Below are 21,426 nucleotides of genomic sequence, written 5' to 3' on the forward strand. Positions count from 1 at the left end.
CCAGGCCCTACCCAGTGGGGAGGTTGTAACGGGTCACTAAGGAAGGCTGCCCTGGCTGCCTGCAGACCAGAGGGCTACAGATTCACCACATGGGGCAGGGCTGGGCGCAGATGCATAATCCAGGCCACCCTCAGGGCCCAAGAGCTGATGGGACTAGGAGTTGGATAGTGGCAGGCTCTGAGGGCCCAGCTGGTCCCTCCGTGGCCCACAGGGCACCCTTGGGCAACCACATCCTTTTCCCCAGCCCTGGTCTTAGAATAAAGCAGACCACAGCCACTTGCCTTGGGTGGATGAGGACGGGCAAACTTCCTGCTGATCACACAGCCTCTCAGCAGAGACATCAGCACACACACCCCTCCAGTTGTCTTTGGGGCCCAGGATCTGGTAGGGTCACAGCGGCAGACTCAACCCTTTAAGGGATCGGCCTGCTGGAATACCAGCTAACCCCTGCATAGAGGGGGCGCCGCCTGGGGTCCCCAGAGAGGAAAGAGGTTGGTCTGCTGTGTCCACATATTCATAGAGACTAGAAAGGAGGGAGGGACAGCAGTGAGGCCTGTATTCCACAGGGACAGGGCCCCAGAAGCAGAAAGGGGCCACTAGGACAGGATTGAGAACCTTCCCTAGATCTGGCCCAACTTGCTGCTCTCTTGCTGTGTGACATGGGCCAAATTGCTGAACTTCTCTGGGCCCTCCAGCTCTTATAATCTTCCACACCACGATGTCCCACTACCCTCAGTCTGCAGAGTGAATGCTTGAGATAAGATTTCACTGTGTGTGCAGCAGTAGGAGGAGACCTTTTCCCATTCCTCTCCAGGTGGATCAAATGTAAAACAGAAGCAGAAAGTGCCGGGCTAGCTTTCCACACTCCTGTGGTCACCAGGAAAGCTGACATTCCAAGCAGGGGCCACAGACTCAAATTCCTGCAAGGTCAAGCAGATGATGACTAAGTGAGGAAGCATGGGTAAATGTAAGGCAATAGGGCGCGGTGGGGACTGGGGTGAGCTGGAAACCAGACGCCTATCTAAAGGTTCAGCCATTCTCAGCCTTATCGGCAGGCTGCCTGGTGGCAATTCTGGTTAGGCAGGAACAGATCTTCCAATGATCACGAACCAGAAACCTGGACTTTTATGTAGAAGTTTTACCATTTTAGATGTTAGAAACAAATCCAAACTTTTATAAGACACGATGGCAGGGCTAAGAAAACATCTGCAGGCTGGGTTCAGCCCCGGCTGCGCGCAGTGCACAGCATCCAAGGCTAATTGTGTGACTTTCAAGCTGTGTCCTGGTCCCTGAAGGAGGATGGCAGCTCCTCTCCTGGGGATCAGTGACAGGACCAGGCAGCTCAGGGCTTGTAAAGTGCCTCTTACTGTGCACAGCACAAAGTAGGTGTCGTAACCTTAATCTTTTTTTTTTCTTTCCTTTTTCTTTTTTGAGGTAGAGCCTCCAGTCCAGACTGGAGTGCAGTGGCACGAACACAGGTCACTGCAGCCTCAACCTCCTGGGCTTGAGTGTCCCTCTCACTTTACCCTCCTGAGTAACTGGGACTAGAGGTGTGCACCACCACATCCAGCTATTTATTTTTTATTTTTTATTTTTTTAGAGATTGGGTCTGGCTATGTTGCCCAGGCTGGTCTTGAATTCCTGGCCTCTGGTGATTCTCCCACCTTGGCCTCCCAAGGTGCTGGGATTACAGGTGAGCCACTTTGCCCGGCCCCAACCTTAATCTGATCCACTTGGTCCCTGCCCCCTTAAGCCAAGCAGCTGCTTGGGTGCCCATCAGGGTCCTGACCTGACATTGTCACAGGTAGAGAGAGCTGAGACACGGCGCCAAAAGGAGGAGTGGGCGGGAGGACTTGTGCTCACCGAGCACACTGGGCTGAGTGCTCCACATGCGTTGATTCACTCGCTCCTTGTGTTGGTTACTGTCTCCAAAGCTGGCCTCCAGGGAGCCACACCTCCCGCGGTTCACGCCTCCCCTTGAAGTTGGCCCTGTCACTTGCTCTTAACCCACAGAATGCAGCAGGAGTGACACTGTGCGACTTCTGAGGTTGGCTCATACAGATCCTGTGGCTTCCACCTGGGTCTCCTGGAACACTCACTCTTGAGATAGTCTCTCCACGTACCCAGCCTCCACACTGTGTGAAGCCCCTCCGGCCACCAGCCACCGCCAGCTGGCACCAGCTGCCAGCGTCGTGAGGTGCCACCTTGGAGGTCTACCCCAGTCATGCCCAGATGACCTCAGCTTCAGCTGACATCCAACTGAAGCTTCAGGGAAGACCCCAACAAGCACCGCCCAGCTGAGCCCGGTCCACCACCAAACGTAAGAACAAATAACAACGCATTTTTACTAGTTACTATTATTACTACATAATAACACATTTTTACTAGATTTGGGGGTGATGTGTACACCTCAATAGAGAAATGAACACAATTCAAGAGATCCCCATGAGGTGGAAATTCGGGCTGTCCCATTTTCCAGCTGAGGACACAGAGGTGCAGAGGAGGTAAGTGACCTGGCCAAGGTCCACAGCTGATGAGGGGCAGGGGCAGGATCTAAACCCAAACTGTCTGATTCCAGGGGCCACACTGTCAACCGCCCTTCCATGCTGCCACGGTGGCCCAGCACTGTGTGTCAGGGTGAGATTTGAACCCCGGGCTGTCAGACTCTTAACTAAGGGGACCTTCTATTTCTTCTTTTTTTTTTTTTTTGAGACGGAATGCCGCTCTGTCGCCCAGGCTGGAGTGCAGTGGCGCGATCTCCACTCACTGCAAGCTCCGCCCTCCGGGTTCATGCCATGCTCCTGCCTCAGCCTCCCGAGTAGCTGGGACTACAGGCGCCCGCCACCTCGCCCAGCTAATTTTTTTTTTTTTTTTTTTTTTTTGTATTTTTAGTAGAGACGGGGTTTCACAGTGTTAGCCAGGATGGTCTCGATCTCCTGACCTCGTGATTCGCCCGTCTCAGCCTCCCAAAGTGCTGGGATTACAGGCGTGAGCCACCGCGCCCGGCCTACTTCTTACAAAGGTGTCCCTCTAAGAAGCTGGCACTCAACAGGCTTTGAGCACCTCAAAACCCCTCCAGCTTCCAGAGCCCCTGCAGCTTGTTCTTCCCTGCTGGGCAGGAAGACAGAGGCCGGTGCCATCTCTTCTCGGAGCTGTTCTCCTCTCCAGTACCGGAGGAGGGAGCAGGGGAGGCTCTCGGGCCAGAATTTTGACAAACGGCCTCACATATATTAAACAAGAGAGATGACATGCTGCAGCCCTGGTGAGGCCCCAGATGTGAGGGATGAAAAAATGGGCTGATCCATCTCACAGGTCTCAGTGACAGGGAGAAATGGATCCACCCTAAAAGGGGCTGCACACGGGGCCTCGGGCTTTAATAAGTCCAATGAGAATTTGGTGCCCCTTGGGAGGCCAGCCCCTGAGGAAGGAGCACAGGAGCAGGGCAGAAGGCTCTGCCTTCCAGGGAAAGAGTGTTCCTCTGGCTGACACCAACAGGCTTGACTTGAGACACTGAGCACAAGCGGAGAGAGCCAGGGCCTTCTGGAAAGGAGGACTGAGGGGCAGGAACCAGTTCCCACCAGGGCAAGTGATTCAACCTTTCTGACTCTCAGCATCTGCATATGCAACACGAGGTTACTGCATGTGCTAAACTTCATATCAGTAGCATGATATTGCTCATGTTAAATTTCATATCACTAGCATGATACTGCATGTGTTAAATTTCATATCAGGAGCAGCAATATAGGGGCTGGTGTTGACTAAGCACACACCATGTGTCGAACATCACGGAAAGCACATCAATGAACTCTCTTATTATTACCCATCTTCTCAGAGAGGCTTCTAGTATGGCTGTGGAGCCCGACTGCCTGGGTTTGAATCCCAGCCCTACCCTTCACAGCTAGATGACCTCGGGCAGGTTACTTAAGTTCTCTGTGCCTCCATGAAATACCTACCTGATTCGCAGCACATCAGTGCTCAGTAAATCTAAGAAATTATTACATACATGGTCAACACTCACAAATGTTAGTTCCCTTCTTTTGTGCCCTTCTCTAGCTCAAGGAGATGAACTTCCAAGGTCAAGGTCTCAGGGAGGAACAGTTGCAGGAGGAAAGGTCAGAGCCTCATCTGGCTTCCCTGGGATTGTTCTACTTAAAGAGATTGGGGCCAGGGTTCATGGGCCAAGGTCCCTTCAAGGCAAATGCTTTTGGTTTTAAAAGGATGGAGTTGAGCAGAGAGTGGAGATGGAGTTGGGGTGATCACTGAACTGGAATAGGATCTTTTAAAAATTATAATCATAGTCCCTCCTGCTCCATTCTGAGATGCTCTCTCACCTCCAGGTCCTTGGACCTGCTGTTCCCTCTGCCTGGCACCCGATTCTCTCCTGTTTTGCCTTCGAAATTCTTCCTGGAGACCCACCCCACCCAAAGCTGTGTCAGTCAATGCCCTTCCTCTGTGCTCCTGCCTGTGAACTCCCCTCGCCACACACATCTACATCACAGCACAGTTCAGACACGGCTGGTTCACACGTCTCAATCCCTGTCGCAACGCTGTCTCAGCACCGCGGCATCCCCAGCACTGAGAAGAACAGCTGTCCTAGAGGAAGTACTCAGTGAATATGTATTAAATGACTGAACGGATAAACGCTCTCCAACTACCAGCCCCAGACTTGGATGCCCTGTTAGTGGACGATTGTGGTCTCTGTCTTTCCAGCCTGAAGAGACTTCACTTCCTTCTCTTTCTGTCCAAGGGTTTGGGTGAAGCTAATGCCACTCTCTGGACCATGCGACTCAGGTCATTCCAGTCTCCCCCAGAGTCTAAATCATTGGTTCAGGTTTGGTCACATGACTTAAGCTAAGCCGATGAAAGTCATAACCAGGATTTTAGCTGGAAATATGGGAAAGAAACCCCATCTCTCTGCTGGTATTGCTACATTTTTAAGATGGAAGTCTGGCACTCCAGCCTGGGTGACAGAGCAGAGACTCTGTCAAAAACAAAAAAAAAAAAAAAAGGAAGCCTGGTCTGTGCGATGTGATCATCTTTGCTAGCATCTTTGCTAGCACTGGGGGAAAAGCTGTTTGAGAATGAAGCCAACACTAATTCAAAGGGAAGAGAGACAAGAGAGACACAAGATAAGGAGAGGGCATGACTGGGTTCCAGATGAAATCTGGTCACCTGGATCCAGCTGTGCCTGAAGCAGACTTTGTGGTAGCTCACACAGCATCTATTCCATCCACTCACCATTTGAGAGGTTTTGACTCATTCTTAGCTCCAGAGGTGGGCTTGGTCAAGCTAAGGGAATAAGCTCATGACATTCCCCCAGCTGTGGCAAAGATTAAGGAGAGAGAACATGACCTAAGCCCACCAGAGGGAAGTTTGGGAATCTAGTCAATATGGGAGAATGAGAAGCCCTTTCTCTCCTACAAGGGAAGGAGGATTTACCCAGCCTTAGGAAGAGCTCTCCCCAACAGGGAAACCAGCCCAGCAACAAAGTAAACATGTGGAGGGCACCGAGCTCAGATGAGTACACAGAGGAAGAGAACTCAGCCCTTCTGACCTCAGTGACTCTGGATCAAACATGTCCTGAAGTCCACACCATAGCTGTGCTTGTCCTTTCCATGAACCAACGTATGATATCTCCTTACTTAGACTGATGTGAGTAGGTTTTTCTGTCACAACCCAGAGCACTTTAGCTGTTCCACCTGGACGTTCCAGTTACACAAACAAATGAACACCCCTTGTTCACTTAAGCTTGGGATTCTATCACTGGTAAGCAAAAGAACCCTGACTAATCACGCCTTTCATATGCACACCCCGCTTTGAGGTGCTGACCTGTTCCCTGTATTTAGAGCTCCTCACTGGAGTCCACCTACCCCATAGGGCCACCCAGAACCCTCCACAGCTCACCTAACTTGAGGTCTTGCCAGCTTCCATCTCCAACCTTCCATAGCATGCCTCTTAGGCAGGGGGAGGCAGAGGGCCAGAGAGTAAGTATTTTTGACTTTGTGAGCCATTCAGTCTCTGTCACCACCGCCCAGTGCTGCCATCTCAGTGTTAAAGCAGCCATGGATAATACAAAACAATGACAGTAGCTGTGTTCCAAGAAAACCTTATTTATGGACATTGAAATTTGAATTTCATGTAACTTTCACATGTCACAAAACAGCATTCCTCTTCTTTTGATTTATTTTCTTAGCATTTAAAAATCCAAAAGCTATCCTTAGCTTGAGGGCTGCATATAAACAGGTGGTGGGCCAGCTTTGACCCACAGGCCCTAGTTTGCCAATCTCTGCCCTGGGGTCTCAAAGTGCCTTTGGACTGCAGTCCCTCCAACTCTCCCCATTTCTCCCACCACCCCACCCCACTGGGCTGAGCTGCTGAAGTCCCAGCATGCCTTGGGCCTCTGGTGCCTGAAGCTGCTCTTGTCCTGAAGGTCGAAGCCACTTACCAGAAGGACCACCCGTAATCCCAGGAATGGGGTCTCCAGTCTTCAGGGCCGAGGCTTACGGTGACCTGGAACACTTGTGTGTACATCATGTGGGCGACCATTCCCAGGAGGCCTGCGGGGCAGAGAGCAGAGAAAAGCGTCAGGAAGTAAGGAAGGGCTTCGTCCCCACACACCCACGGCCTCTCTGCTGCCTGCCTGCCTATGATCACTGTGGAGAACAGGGACCCCTGGGGAAGGACCCCTTGGGAGGCTGGACGGGGTAGTTCTCTTTTCTTTCTTTTTGTTCTTAAGACAGGGTCTTGCTCTGTTGCCAGGCTGGAGTGCAGTGGCACAATCATAGCTCACTGCAGCCTCCAACTCTTGGGCTCAAGCAATCCTCCCACCCCAGCTGCCTGAGTAGCTGGGACTACAGCCGTGCACCACAATGCCTGGCTAATTTTTAAAACTTTGTGTAAGGATGGGGTCTCACTATGTTGTCCAGGTTGGTCTCAAACTCCTGAGCTCAAGTGATCCTCCTGCCTCGGCCTCCCAAAATGCTGGGATTATAGGCATGAGCCACCACTTCTGGCCCAGAGGTTGGTGGTTTTCTAAGCCAGACCAAGGGACTTGAGTTTGGGCCAGAGGCAAAGGGGAGTCCTGAAAAAAATTTAAGCAAAGGAGATGCAGAGTCAGATCTGTGTATAGGTTAGCGAACTCTCTGTAAAGGGCCAGAGAAGCAAATATTTCAGGTTCCATGGGCCACATGGTCTCTGTTGGAACGACTCAACTCTGCTGTTGTAACACCAGAGGAGCTGCAGACAATACAGAAATGAGTGAGCATGGCTGTATTCCAATAAAACTTTATTTACAAAAACAGGCATTGGGGCAGATTTAGCCCACAAGTCTTAGTAAGTCATGAAATCAACTTCATGGATTTTTTTGTTTTTAGCCTGTTGCCTAGGCTGGCATGATCATAGCTCACTGCAGCCTCAACCTCCTGGGCTTAAGCGATCCTTCCATCTCAGCCTCCTAAGTAGCTGGGACTACAGGTGCATGCCACTATGCCAGGCCAATTTTTTGTATTTTCGTTTTTGTAGAAATGGGGGTCTTGCTATGTTGCTCAGGCTGGTCTCAAACTCCCGGGATCAAGAAATCCTCCCACATCAGCCTCCCCAAGTGCTAGGATTAGAGGCTCAATTGTTTATATTTAAAGCATTTTCCCCCATCTAGTAAGAAGAGCCAGCTGTAGAGTGGGCTTTGGCTGGGGTTGGGGGACCATTATTTTCTCAGTGTTTTGTAGAACTTCCACTCTTTTAAGACAAAGGAGAGAGAACTGCCTGGCTGCTAATGGGAGAAAGGGTTCCCCAAAAGCCTGTCATATTTCTGTTAGTACTAGTGAGCTTGAGCATTTTTCACATTTATTAATCACTTCTATTTCTTCTTCTTTGAATGTCTGTATCTTTTGCCAATTTTCTTTTTGTTTTTAAAAATCTTTTTCCTTAGCAATTGGCAGGAATTCTTTGTATGGTCTGAATATTAATCCTATCTGCTGCATAGATTACATTTAAAAAAAAAAAAAGACTTTTTTTTTTTTTTTTGAGACTGAGTCTCCCTCTGTCACTCACGCTGGAGTGCAGTGGCTCCATCTGGGCTCACTGCAAGCTCCACCTCCCAGGCTCAGGTGATCCTCCCACCTCAGCTTCCTAAGTAGCTGGGACTACAAGCACGCACCACCACACCCGGCTAATTTTTGTATTTCCTCTGCTGATTTTAAGGGACACTTTTATACCATATTCCCAGTCCCACAAATACACGAGTGCACCTCCTAACTTGTCATTCTGTCCCACTGATCTTTCTCTGTGTTCCTGCATCAGTACCACACTGTTTTAATCACTGTAACTTTACAATACAATCTGTTTTCTGAAGGGACGAGTCTTTCCTCTTTCCTCTTTATTACTGCCCAGTGCTGAGTCTTTCTGGAATTGAAGCTGTTTCCACTCAGAAGGGTGTTGACCCCTTTCTTAGTCTTCTGCCGGTTCCTTTTCTGAGGGCTGGAATATTCATGAGAAGGACCACTCCTTATGCCAGGATAGTAGGAGCACAACAGTATTTTAATACAAAATCTCCCACCCAGAAGCTGGACTTAGCCTATTGGCAAAATAATTAATTTTCTGAACTATTAGTTTAGAAAAGCATTGATTCCTAAATTAAATTCTATTTATCCCCAAATATGAAAGACCATGCTTTAAGGAAATTCAATAAGTAAAAATTACAGTTCACTTAAAGATACCTTGGTGGAACTCTCTGATTGCATTTTAAAGATTCTGCTTCAAAAATCTGACCCTTGCCTATGTTTTCAAAAGCATGTTAATTGTGTAAAGCAAGGTCCACCCCCAGCATCTGTCCTACAAATCCTCATCAGAAGGCATAATTTCCAACTCATCTGAATTAAAAAGTGACTTTTTGGTGAGTTACTGCACCTCCTGAATTACAGGAGACTAAATGAATGAGGCTTTCCTGCTGCCGTGATTACTTCCTGGCTTGGACTCACACCAGGAAACCCACAGCTGTAAATCTCTCCTTGTGGTTTCTGGAATCTCCCAACTCCTGAAACTATAAATGGAATTCCCAACCGCTGTGGTCAGGTGGGTATGGTTTCTCCAGGCCCCAAGGAAACCTTGGAGAACACTGGAAATGGGGGGATGTTGGCCAGGGGGCCAGAGCTGGGCTGGGTGTGGTGCTCCCCAGAACACAGAGCAGGAAGAGCTGTCATGACTCCTAGCCCTGCCCTCGGCTAGTCCAAAATGAGGAAGCTGAATTCTGTTAAGTCCAGGAATGTTGAGTCCAGGGGGGCTGAGAATTAAGAGACAACGTCAAGCGCATCACAAGGTGAACCCAGAGGAAAGCAGAGCCAGGAAAGTGAAAGAGAGAGCCCAGCTTCCAGCTCTGTCACTGATGTGGTGTGGATCTGTGTCCCACCCAAATCTCCCGTCAAATTGTAATCCGCAGTGTTGAAGGAGGGGCCTGGTGGGAGGTGACTGGATCATGGGGGAAGATTTCCCTCTTGCTGTTCTCGTGATAGCGAGTGAGTTCTCATGAGATATCCAGTTGTTTAAAAGTATGTAGCACCTCCTCCTTCACTCTCTTCGTCCTTCTCCAGTCGTGTAAGACATGCCTGCTTCCCCTTCACCCTCTGTCATGATTATAAGTTTCCTGAGGCTTCCCAAGCCATGCTTCCTGTACAGCCTGCAGAACCATGAGCCAATTAAACCTCTTTTCTTTACAAGTTACCCAGTCTCAGGTAGTTCTTTATAGCAATGTGAGAACGGACTAATACAGTCACTTACCAGCTTTATAACATTGGGTAGGTTGACTTTCTGGGCCTCAGTTTCCTCACCTGTCATATGGGGATAATAATAGTACCTACCTCATAGACTGGTATGAGGATTCAGTGGCTTATATTTATAAAGCACTTAGAACAGCACTGGGCACAAAATAAGCTCCACAGAAGTTTCTTGAATGAATGAATGAAGAATATACACCTGAGACTCACTATGTAGGCCCACTAGGCTGTATGAGGCTCTTGCCTCAGCCTTCTGAGTAGCTGGGATTACAGGCGCCCACCACTACGCCTGGCTAATTTTTGTATTTTTAGTACAGACGGGGTTTCATCACGTTAGTCAGGCTGGTCTTGAACTCCTGACCTCAGGTGATCAGCCCACCTCGGTCCCAAAGCGCTGGGATTGCAAGTGCTCGGCCTTGAAATGCCTATTCTCTATCTAAACAGGGATAGCAAGCATACAGGTGAAGGGCCAGGTCTGCTATTCAGGGAGTAGTCAGAACCGAAGACTTAAATGCGTGAATCATATGTGAATGATAAATAACACAGTGTGCCTAGAAGAGGTCGCCTGGAGACAGACTGTAGGAATAGGAGAGAGAAGGCTCCCAGGATAAAGCCAACATCTGATCTTAAGCAGAGTAGGAAGGACCAGCAAAGATAGCTGAGGCGGAGTGGCCAGGGAAGGCTGAGGGAAAACCAGTGTGGAGTTGTCAACTGCAAGAGGTTTAGAAGAGGAGGAGGGTAAATGATAGAGAAAGCTTTCAAAGCATAATGCTTCCTGGGGAAGTGGGAAAATGGGGTGATAGCTGGGGAGGTCCTGGGGCTCAGGAAGGCATTTTATTTGTTTATTTAAAAACATATACATGTAATACATCTATCTTTTGTGTGCGTGCGTGCGTGCGTGTGTGTGTGTGTGTGTGTGTACAGACAGTGTCCCGCCATGTTGCCCAGGCTGGTCTCAAACTCCTGGCCTCAAGCAACACTCCAGACTTGGCCCCGCAAAGCTCTAGAATTACAGGCATGAGCCACCGTGCCTGTCCGGGAAGGCGTTTTAACAATGGGAGATAGAGAATGTCTCCACGCCCATGCAGAATGATCAGGCAGAGAGGGAGAGACGGACAGAGCAGGGGAGCGAGAGGGCAATTGTGGAAGCAAGGTCCAGAGACAGCCAGAAGGTGGGAGGAGGTTCTAGAAAACATTGGAACTGGCTTTTGATGGGAATTGGGATGCGTTACCCAAGGGAGCAGGAGGACAGCATCTGAGTGAGACCCAAGTTTTGCTGGTTTGTTTTTTGGTTTTTAAGACAGGGTCTCGCTCTGTTGCCCGGGCTGGAGTGTAGTGGCACCATCAGAGCTCACTGCAGCCTCAACCTGCTGGGCTCAAATAATCCTTCTGGCCCAGCCTCCTGAGTAGCTGGGACTATAGGCAAGTGCTGCCATGCCTGGCTGACATTTTTATTTTTGTAGAGACAGGGTTTCATTATGTTGTCCAGGCTGGTCTTGAACTCCTGGCCTCAAGAGATCCTCCTGCCTCAGTCTCCTAAAGTGCCGGAATCCAGGCAGGAGCCCCTGTGCCTGGCTGGATCTGAGTTCTTGAGCAGATGAACCCCCCTCCTCTCCAGCAAGCGAGAGACAAGGTCACCAGCTGAGAGCGAGGCGGCTGACTGGGGAAGTGGGGGTTGAGGAGCAGCGAGGAGAGCGTGTGAAACAGTCTTTTCTGAGAGTGGGGAAGCACAAACACGCTGTGGAAGTGCGTGCGGCTCTCGGGGCAGCGTTGCTTGTCGTGTGAGATCCGTGTTCATGAATTTAAAGTAAGCCCAGGCAGCGTGGCTGTGGGATTCAGGTAGGGAGAGACTAGTTGGCCTGGTGACACCTGTCAGGGCCTCTTGAGTCCAGAGGACACACAGGAATGCCAACCCCAGATGCCCCAAATCATCTTTCACTTGAACACTGGGGAGAGGGATGGCAGGTTCCTGGGCCTCCCTTGAGGTGGGGGTGGACCAGAGCCCACGTGACCCCCCCCAAGGGGACAGTCTCCCACCTGGAGCTACCCCTGGGTGAGGACATAGAGCAGCCGTGACAACCCCAATTCCAGGATCCCCCTGCCTCTGGCCTGGCTCCCTTTGGCAGGGTTTGGATGCTTTATGCGAATGTCACGCTCCATTTAATTGAGATACCAGGGAGGTAGCTGATTAATTGATTTATAATAGAGTTTATTATTAAAGATGCTAAGTTATTACTGAGAACACGCGGTGAGCACTCATGTTTAAATAAATATTCTTGTAGATGCTGGGCATGCGTGTCATGTCCAGGACTTGAGACGCAGAGGGGTTGGTGGGGACCTGGAGGGGGCTGGAACCAGACAGATGGGGCGGGAGAGCTTCAAAGGGAAACCCCTGACCTTCAGCTGGTCACTGAGCAAATATCAGGCACCTGCTGTGCTTTAGGCTTTTCTACAGGGGTCAAGCGGCCTGTTCTCCCCATGCTCCCATGGGATGGGAGAGGCAGACACACAGACTGGGCACCTCTGGGCATCAGGGCAGTCAAGAGGGGCAGTCCAGGGGTCTGTGGGGTGGGGCGGTCAGAAGAGGCCCCCAGAGAAGGCGGTATAGGAGCTGAGAGTGGAAGGGTCAGAGGGAGGAGGAGGAGGGTGGAGCGGGCAGGGGAACCCACACCAGGAGAAACCCACAGGCAAAGTGGTTTGGTGTGGCTGTCACAGGCGGTTAGGTGGGGGCACGTGGGAGGTGAGAAATGCTGCTGCCGGGTAAACAAGGACATTCCATGGGAAATTTTAAGCCATCTGAGGCAGTTTGGACTTTATCCTGAGGGCCCGGGGCAGGAATTGCAACTTTCGGAGCAAAGTGGTTGGGTGGAGGAGGCGAGTATGGCTGTGGCCTGAGAAGGGCGGCGGGGGGGCAAGAGGAGCAGGAGGCAGGGAGCCTGGGAGGAGCAGCTGCAGTCCTCCCCACAGGGCAGGTGAGGATGAGGATGGGCCGGACTTGCCAGGGCGCTGAGGTGCTGAAGGCAGGGAGCCCTGGGGCACCGGGTACCGCTGAGACCGCTCACTTCCCAGCAAACCGTCAGGCACTGAAGAACCCTGGCTCAGGAATGGCAAGGGACTGGGGGAAACTGGGAGCAACTGGGTGAAGCTGTTGGAATTGACCCAATTAATATCAGCCCCAGAAGAGTCTCCCACGGAAAAAAAAAAAAAAAAAAAAAAAACGTTGAGAAACTAAAGACTGGTGTTTCAAGACACCTATCCACTGGGGGCAGAGGAGAAAATAAATCCCTTATCTGAACATATCTAAAATATGCTGATGTTGGTCACAACGGAGACCAAAGCCTGGCTTTTCCCTGTGCCCTCTGCCCTGGGGGAGCCCACGTGGCCAGGTTCACCAGCACATAAGGCCACCCCTGAGAAGCGGAGCTGACGTTTAAAACTTGCCCAGACCTATTTTTAAAGAACAAGCTATTTTTAGACACTCTCTTGAGAACCCGAAGCCTCTCTTGGTAGCATATTTCAGGGTTTATAAAGTTCCTCCTTACACATAACCTAAATCTTTCCAGCTCCAATTTAAGCTAATTTCTTGCTTTGCCCTCTGAGGACCGGGGGAGCGGGTGAGCCGGTTAGTATCTTCTTGAGAGGAGCATTTTGGGGGGTCAGCAGTTACCGAGGTGCCCCCCAACCTTGTCTTGTCTGCATAGATCATTCCAATTCATCTGCCCTTTCTCCAAAGGTCCCCTTTTAGATTCACCGGAGTCATTAGCATCACTTTGGTTGGAATTCTGCCTTTTAAAGTGAAGTGGCCCAAATCAGAGGTGGCACTTCATGGAGACTTTCCAATTTCGAGTAATGGGTTTACTGAACTTCCACCAGCCTTGTTCAGCTCAGCTGCCCCCATCCAGCCCCGCGGCAGTGAATAGGCTCAGATCCCCCAGGTGGGGTTCAGAGTGAGCCCAGAGGCCATGGCTCCAGGACCTAGTGGGTCCAGGGTAACCTAGGACAAACTGGTGGTGGGACGATTTCTGACATTAATGGACATTAATGACAGGCTGCCGGCATTTAGGTAACTAAATAGAAAGCACCCATGACCTCAGGGCACAGCTGTCCCAGAAGACTGAGAGAACAGGAGCCCGATTTGGCTTTCGAGATTTCAAGAGCCTACATCCAGGTGTTCCAAGAAAAAGGTTGAGAAGAATACGCAATCAAGCAGAGACAGTTTCTCTGCTCCTTCCACCTGGAAATCAGCTAAAGTTGCTTGCCTGGAGGGGAGCGAGACGCAGGGGAGGAGGAGGAGGAGGGAAAGGAGAGAAGAGTGGGGAGGACGGTAAAGGTCGGGGAATGGGGAGGAGGAGTAGAAGGCAAAAGGGGAGGAGGAGGGGGAGGATAAGGGGGAGAGAAGGGAGAGGAAAAGGAGAAGGAAAGCGGAGAGGAGGAGGGGGAAGAAGAGGAGGAGCGGGGGATGGTTGGTCCTCAGAAGGAATGAGCTGCACTGTGTACATATGAGCAGGGCTTCCCTAAAAGGCCCCCAGCCTCCACTTGAAGCCCTTTCCATTACATCCCCCGGGAGCCACAGGGAGGTGAACTTAGCACCCACAAAGGGTCCTTTCCCAGTCTGAGTGGACAGTGGACACCTTGCGAGCTGGGTCGTGTGCTCATGGACACAGCCAGCACATCCTCGAGGGCTGTTCAAAGAGTGATGTCCACGTGTGCCCACCTGTGTCACCTGTGTCCACCTGTGTCCCTGTGTCACCTGTATCTCCTGATGCCCACCTGTGTCCACCTGTGTTCATCTGTGTCCACTTGTGTCCTGGACACCCCACATGCCTCTTCACGTGGACTAAGCTCCATTTTGGCGGCCTTGTACTCTCACAGGTCCCCCAAGATGAGGATGGGCCTCTCACCTGGAGGATGACGGAGAGAGGACAAGGAGAAAGATCTCGGGCTTGTGACTGAATGGGAATGAGATCCAGGAGAAGGGAGAAAGGCACCCTTGGATGTACACACCCTTAACTTACAATCCTGCCCATCTCATCTCTACCTTCTACATTTCTACCCCAGAAATTCACATGCTTGAGTCCAGGAGTTCAAGGCTGCAATGAGCTATGATCGCACCACTGCATTCCAGCCTGGGCGACAGAGCAAGAACTCAATTCTTAAAAAAAAAAAACAAAAAAACTACCCTGGGACAACAGGCATCCAGGGTGCTCGATCATGATGGTGGAACTGATGAATGAGGGAATGACCCTGACTCTGCAAGGGATCCTCCCCCGGTGGATGCCGTGGCTTGTCCCCTGCTGAGGACTTTCATGCCCATTCTCCTTTGATCCCCACAACAGGCCCATTAGGTGTACATTTCACAGGTGAGAATGAAAGTGGGCTGAGGAGAGGTTAAGGGCCCGGCGAGCTGTGGTGAGTCCAGGAGTAGAGTCCACATCTCTTTTTGGTCCAACCTTCATTCATTCATTCCACATGGAGCTATTGAGTATCTACTACAAGCCTGACACTGCGCTGAGGGCTGCAGAAAAAGACCAATGGGGCCGGGCACAGTGGTACAAGCCGGTAATCCCAGCACTTTGGGAGGCAGAGGCACATGGATCACCTGAGGTCAGGAGTTCGAGACCAACCTGGAAAACATGGTGAAACTCCATCTCTACTAAAATACAAATATTAGCCGGGTGTGGTAGCGGGTGCCTGTGATCCCAGCTACTCGGGAACCTGAGGCAGGAGAATTGCTTGAACTCACGAAAGAGAGGTTGCAGTGAGCCAAGATTGTGCCACTATACTCCAGCCTGGGTGACAGAACGAGACTCAGTCTCCAAAAAAAAAAAAAAAAAAGAGACTAATGGAACAGACGTGGTCCCTACCCACTGCGAGCCTCTGCTCCAGTGGAAAAGGTAGATACTAGCAAGAAATCACCCTCGAGGGCCATGAGTCAGGGCTCGGGAGGTACAGGGTCCCTGGAGCTGGAGCCTACAGCTGGGTCCTCTGTTCTGGGGCTCAGGGAGGGCTTCCCTGAGGCAGAATGTTTCAGCAGAGCCTGAAGGAGAAGGAGGAATTAACTAGGTCACAGCTGCCCAAAGTGTGGGGCTCACCCCTCTGGGATGCTTAAGCTCATTTTAGAGCAGGATTTCTAAACCTCAGCACTACTGACATTTGGGGACAAAGAAGGCTTTGATGTCAGGGCTGTCCTGGGTGTTAGTGGATGCTTAGCACCATCCCTGGCCTTGGCCTACTGGATGCCAGGAATATGCACCCCCCATCCCCACGTACTCCCAGTCATAAACACCAGAAATGTCTCCAAACATTGGCCAAATATCCTTGTGGTGGGGAGGGCAGGGACAGTGGGGGACAAAATAATCCCCCATTGAATCCACTGTTTTAGATTTTTCATGAATGTTTTTGTTTCTATTTTATTTTATTATTCAGAAAGGGTCTTGCTCTATCACCCAGTCTAGAGTGTAGTGGTACGATAGTTGCTCACTGCAGCCTTCAACTCTTGGACTCAAGCGAGCCTCCCGCCTCAGCCTCCTGAATAGCTGGGACCACAGGTGCTCGCCCCCCCCATGCCCAGCTCATATTTTTGGTTTTTGCAGAGACAGGGTCTCCCTATGTTGCCCAGGATGGTCTCAAACTCCTCGGCTCAAGTGATCCCACCTCAGCCTCTCAAAGTGCTGGGATTACAGGCGTGGGCCATCGCTCCCATCTCCTCACGAACATTTTTACAATGGTAATTTCTTTTTGACAGTTCTTTTGTATTTATTGCAAGTGATACTGGCTTTTCATTTCCGGTGGTGATCTGAAGGTTCCTTTCTGAATGAATTTAGGTTGTGAAAACAGTGAGTGATTTAGAGAAAATGCGAAGTGAACATTGGACCTGTGGCATGTGGATGTGGCACGGTTGCAGGGGGAGAATGCAGACAGATGAAGCGGAAGAGATGCGGAGTTGGATGAGGAGTGGGGCGGAGGCTCCCATCACAACATGGGGGTGGGCTCTAAAGTGTCCCTGACAGGCCTGGGAATCCCCCAGGGAGGTGCCACATAGGTGCACACACCCATTCTCTTGGAAGTTCAAGCCCAGCTTTCTTCCAGCCTGGCAACAGATTGGTCTCTCTTTGCTTGGGCACCAGAGGAAAGGATTGGCTCAACTTTGGGGGCCCATGTGGAAGGATAAAGGTCCCTGAATACTAGACGCACACTGTTTGAGGCAAGATGCTTGCATGATGAAAGGCATAGGGGTGGACAGGAGCAGTGGCTGATGCCTATAATCCCAGCACTTTGGGAGGCCAAGGCAGGCAGATCATTTGAGGCCATGAGTTTGAGACCACCCTGGGCAACATAGTGAAACCCCGTCTCTACTAAAAAATACAAAAATTAGCTGGGCGTGGTGGTGGGCGCCTGTAGTTCCAGCTACTTGGGAGGCTAAGGCAAGAGAATCTCTTGAACCCAGGAGGTGGAGGTTGCGGTGAGCCAAGATCATGCCACTGCACTCCAGCCTGGGCAACAGAGCAAGACTCCATCTCAAAAAAAAAAAAAAAAAAAGAAAGAAGAAAGAGGAAGGAAGGAAGGAAGGAAGGAAGGAAGGAAGGAAGGAAGGAAGGAAGGAAGGAAGGAAGGAAAAAAGGAAGGAAAGAAGGAAGGTGTGCGGGGCCAGGTGCAATGGTTCACTCCTGTAATCCCAGCATTTTGGGAGGCTGAGGCAGGAGGATCACTTGACGCCAGGGGTTCAAGACCAGCCTGGGCAACATCGGGAAACCCCGTCTCTACAAGAAAACAAAAGGCAAGGGGTTCTCTGAGATCAATGGGGAGTGTGCAGCATCCTGGGGAAGCCTGTCTTCATTTCCTTCTGTGGTTTGCGCTCATGGGAGACACTGGGCGGACTCCCCCTCCCATCTTCTTTCTCTCCGTCTCTCTAGTTTTTATCTCTCGTTGTCTGTTTGCCACTGTTCTGTGTCTGCCTCTCTCTCTCCCTATCCCCTCTCCAAGACATCTAGTTAAATCTCCCCAGGTGACAAGCAGGAATAGTCACTGTATTCACGACTCCATGGTGGGCCTCCCCTCTCCTCCTGTTTTGCTCTCGGAGGGCCCTGATCGGCAGAGACGCCTGTGACCGGTCTATGCCTGCAGTGTCAGGCCCCAGCTCACCCCCCGCCAGCCAGCTCAGTCTTTGTGCCTCAGCATAGAACTGAGCCCTTTGCAAGCCACCTCGAGAACATTCCTCCCAGCACTATCTTCCATCCCTCTAGTCTCATTCGCTGAAACGCAAATCCAGCTCTTCTGGCCAGTTAAGTTTTAAGTGGTCTGAGCTTCCACGCTTCCCTGCGGCGACACTGGGATTCCATCCAATTAGTTTCACTGGCCAGGAACTAAGAAAGCTGCCTGTGCACTAAGAAAATGAGAGGATGGGCGGCCACCTTGACAAATGTCCAGAGAGCCAAAATTGACAGCCTCTCTTTACCCGGGGCACTTTACAGTTTGTAAAGCACTCGACCATCCCTTGTCCTGTGTAATCCTTGCCTTAACCCAGGAAGGCTAGGCTTCATTACACCCTACTTGACAAATGAGAGTGTAAAGCTCAGAGAGGTAAATCAACTCACCCAGGGTAACACAGCAAGAAAGGGGTGTATTTGAGTCCAGGTCTGCCCAACTCCAAGGCCAGGTGTTTTACCATTCCATCACAGTCTCTTCCACTCATTCATTCATTCAGCAAATTGTTTATTAAGCACTTTCTGGATGACAGGCTGTCTTCACGGTTCAGGAAATAAAAGAGTATATAAGACAAAAAGGTCCCCGCCCTCAAGGAGCTGGTAGTCTTATGAAGGAAGATGGGAAATAAATGTACACATTTAAAAATTCAGAGTTTAGCCAGGCACAGTGTCTCATGCCTGTAATCCCAGCAATTTGGGAGGCCAAGGCAGGAGGATCGCTTGAGGCCAGGAATTCAAACCCAGCCTGGGCAACATAGTGAGACCCCATCTCTACAAAAACAAATCAATAAAAATACCTTTTAAAATTCATAGTCTAATAAATGCTATGAAGGCAAAGAAGGGGATATGGAAGATAATGAGTGAGTCAGTTAGTTTAGCCACGGAAGTCAGGGTGGGCCTCCCTGAGAAGATGACATTTAAGCTGAGACCTGAAAACTGTGAAGGTTCTGGAGGGAGAGCGCCCCAGATGGAGAGAATGGTGAGGCAGGAAGAGACCAAGTGAGTTCACAGTTTCAGACCCAGGGCAGGGAAGGAGTGAGGAGGTTAGGAGGGGGGTGAGAGGTGGGACTGTTGCTATGAGGAGCCACAAGATGGTCGTGAGCTGTGGGAGGGGTAGGAGTGACACCATCAGCCTTATCCCATTTGGAAGTGCGTGCTGGCTCCACCTCTCTGCAGGCCCTTGGTCTTCTCCTGACTTCTGGCTCTAGGGGGCGCTCACAGAGGGGCCGCGACACCTTCCAAGGAAGTGTCTGGCTCTGCGAGGCCCACCTCTGTTCTGGGACAGGATCCAAGATGCGAAGCCTTCAAGATTGGGACCCAGGCCATATATGGCCACAGTGACAGGCGGACGAAGCTGGAGCGAGGTCATGCAGAAGCATGGAGGGGGGTCTCAGCACCATGCCCCAGTCCACCCTCCGGCAGATGCTAAGAGCTCCATCGGGGTAAGCAGCTGTGAGATTGCCCAGGGTCAGGCAAATCTAGGGGCAGAGAGGGCAGGGCCCTGGCAGCCCAGGGTATCTCATGCATCTCACTGCCTGGCCCAGGCATCACTGTCTTTGCTCCCACTGGCCCTGGAGTCCCTGCTAAACACCATCAGTTCTCACCTGTTACATTCCTTGAACAGCAGCTGGTTTTCTATCCGTCTTTATTTATTTTATTTACTGTCTTTATTTTGAGAGTTAGAATCTCACTGTCACCCAGGCTGGAGTGCAGTGGCACGATCATAGCTCACTGCAGCCTCAAACTCCTGGGCTCAGGTGATCCTCCCATCTTAGCTTCCCAAGTGGCTGAGACCACAGGCGTGCACCACCATGCCCAGCTAATTTTTTTCATTTTTGCGCAGAAACGGGGTCTTGCTGTGTTGGCCAGGCTTATCCGGAACTCTTGGCCTCAAGCATTTCTCCCAGCTCTGCCTCCCAAAGTGCTGGTATTACAGACATGAGCTGCCACACCCAGCCATCCTGCCTGTCTTCTGAGGAAGGCCTGTGACTCTGGGAGGTGCTCCCAGCAGGGGCTACCTCCAGCTCAGAGCTGGGTTTAGGACTAGGAGACCCCTTCAACCATCAGAGATTAAGGTTTAGCTGGTTTTGCAAGCTGCTGAGGAGCAGAGGCAAGGGAGGAGGAGGCTCCAGAGGAAGGGGTGGCTCTAAGGAGGCCCTGGGTGGGCAGCCTGGGCTGAGGCTCCCCAAGTCTGCACCTGCCTGCCCTGACCAGGCTCAGGTGTGAAGCCACAGAGACCCCAGGTCACAGGCTCACACAAGCTTAGCCCTGCCCTGTTCCTGAACCAGGCCTGGTCGGGCAGGAAGAGGTACAGGAGCCACATGGCAGGTGCTCAGTAAATGCTGATTGACTCTCACATAGCCTCTACCTCAGCAGGTCTGGAAGCCCCCAGACTTTCCATCCCCCACAATATCACATGGGCAGTAACTAGGGGACAGTTGCTCCCCATTCCAGACAAGGTGTTCTCTGTTCTCTGTCCTCTGGCAGAGTCTGCCAGGCCTCCACCTTCACAGAGACAAATTGTGGGTAAATGCGAACTCACACATTGTCTCAGAATAGCCATTGGGGAGTTTCTGATCCTGGGGAAAGCACATGGAAAAAACACTTGGTGGGGAGAATTTTCCCAATGTGGAGAATTTCCATCAAGGGAAAATATCCTCTTAGGGGCTCTTAGACTCCCCAGCCATCTGCAGCACCGAACAGCCTTCTGCAGGGAGGGACTGGGAGTCCAGGGAGACAGGAGCAGCTCTTCTGTGTGAAACCAGGACAGGACGCCAGCCTAGGCAGAGACCAAGGAAGTCACAGGTATGGAGGACCCTCAGAAAGGGCCAGTGGGAGGCTGGACGTGGTGGCTTATGTCTGTAATCCCAGCACTCTGGGAGGCTGAGGCAGGCGGATCACCTGACGTCAGGAGTTCGAGACCAGCCTGGCCAAAATGGTGAAACCCCGTCTCTATTTAAAACAATAATAATAATAATACAAAAATTAGCCATGTGTGGTGGCGTGCACCTGTAATCCCAGCTACTCAGGAGGCTGAAGCACAAGAATCACTTGAATCCAGGAGGCGGAGGTTGCAGTGAGTTGAGATCGCGCCAGTGTGCTCCAGCCTGGGTGACAGTGAGACTCCATTTCAAAAAAAAAAAAAAAATTAAAAAAAGGAGAAAGGGCCAGTGGGAGTGTCAGGTCTGGGAGGGAAGGAGGGTGAATTTGGCAATGGCTGTCCAAACTGAAATGCACTTTCCTTTTGACCCCGCAATTCCACCTCTAGGAATTTACCCTCAGATATATTTGCAAGTGTGGGCAAAATTTATGGACGAGGGTATTCACTATAGCAGAGGATTGGAAACACCCTAAACTTCTACCAGTAGTGCACTGATAGATTGAGCCATGGCCGTGGAAATCTGTGTCTCCATCCCTGACCTCACTTCCCGCCCCTCTTTCCCTCTCTGGTCTCC

The 21,426-nt window shown here is 51.0% G+C and overlaps 1 protein-coding gene across 1 annotated transcript in view; it reads right to left on the reverse strand.

The window, feature by feature from the left end:
• GSG1L (GSG1 like) overlaps positions 1–21,426 on the reverse strand; it is a 268,680-nt gene that overhangs the window by 48,158 nt on the left and 199,096 nt on the right. The window contains exon 4 of the mRNA XM_007988670.3: positions 6,446–6,557. Coding sequence (XP_007986861.1) covers positions 6,446–6,557 — 112 coding nt within the window. The remainder of the gene's footprint in view (positions 1–6,445; positions 6,558–21,426) is intronic.

Source organism: Chlorocebus sabaeus, chromosome 5 (assembly GCF_047675955.1).
Source record: "Chlorocebus sabaeus isolate Y175 chromosome 5, mChlSab1.0.hap1, whole genome shotgun sequence".
Lineage (NCBI taxonomy): Eukaryota > Metazoa > Chordata > Mammalia > Primates > Cercopithecidae > Chlorocebus > Chlorocebus sabaeus.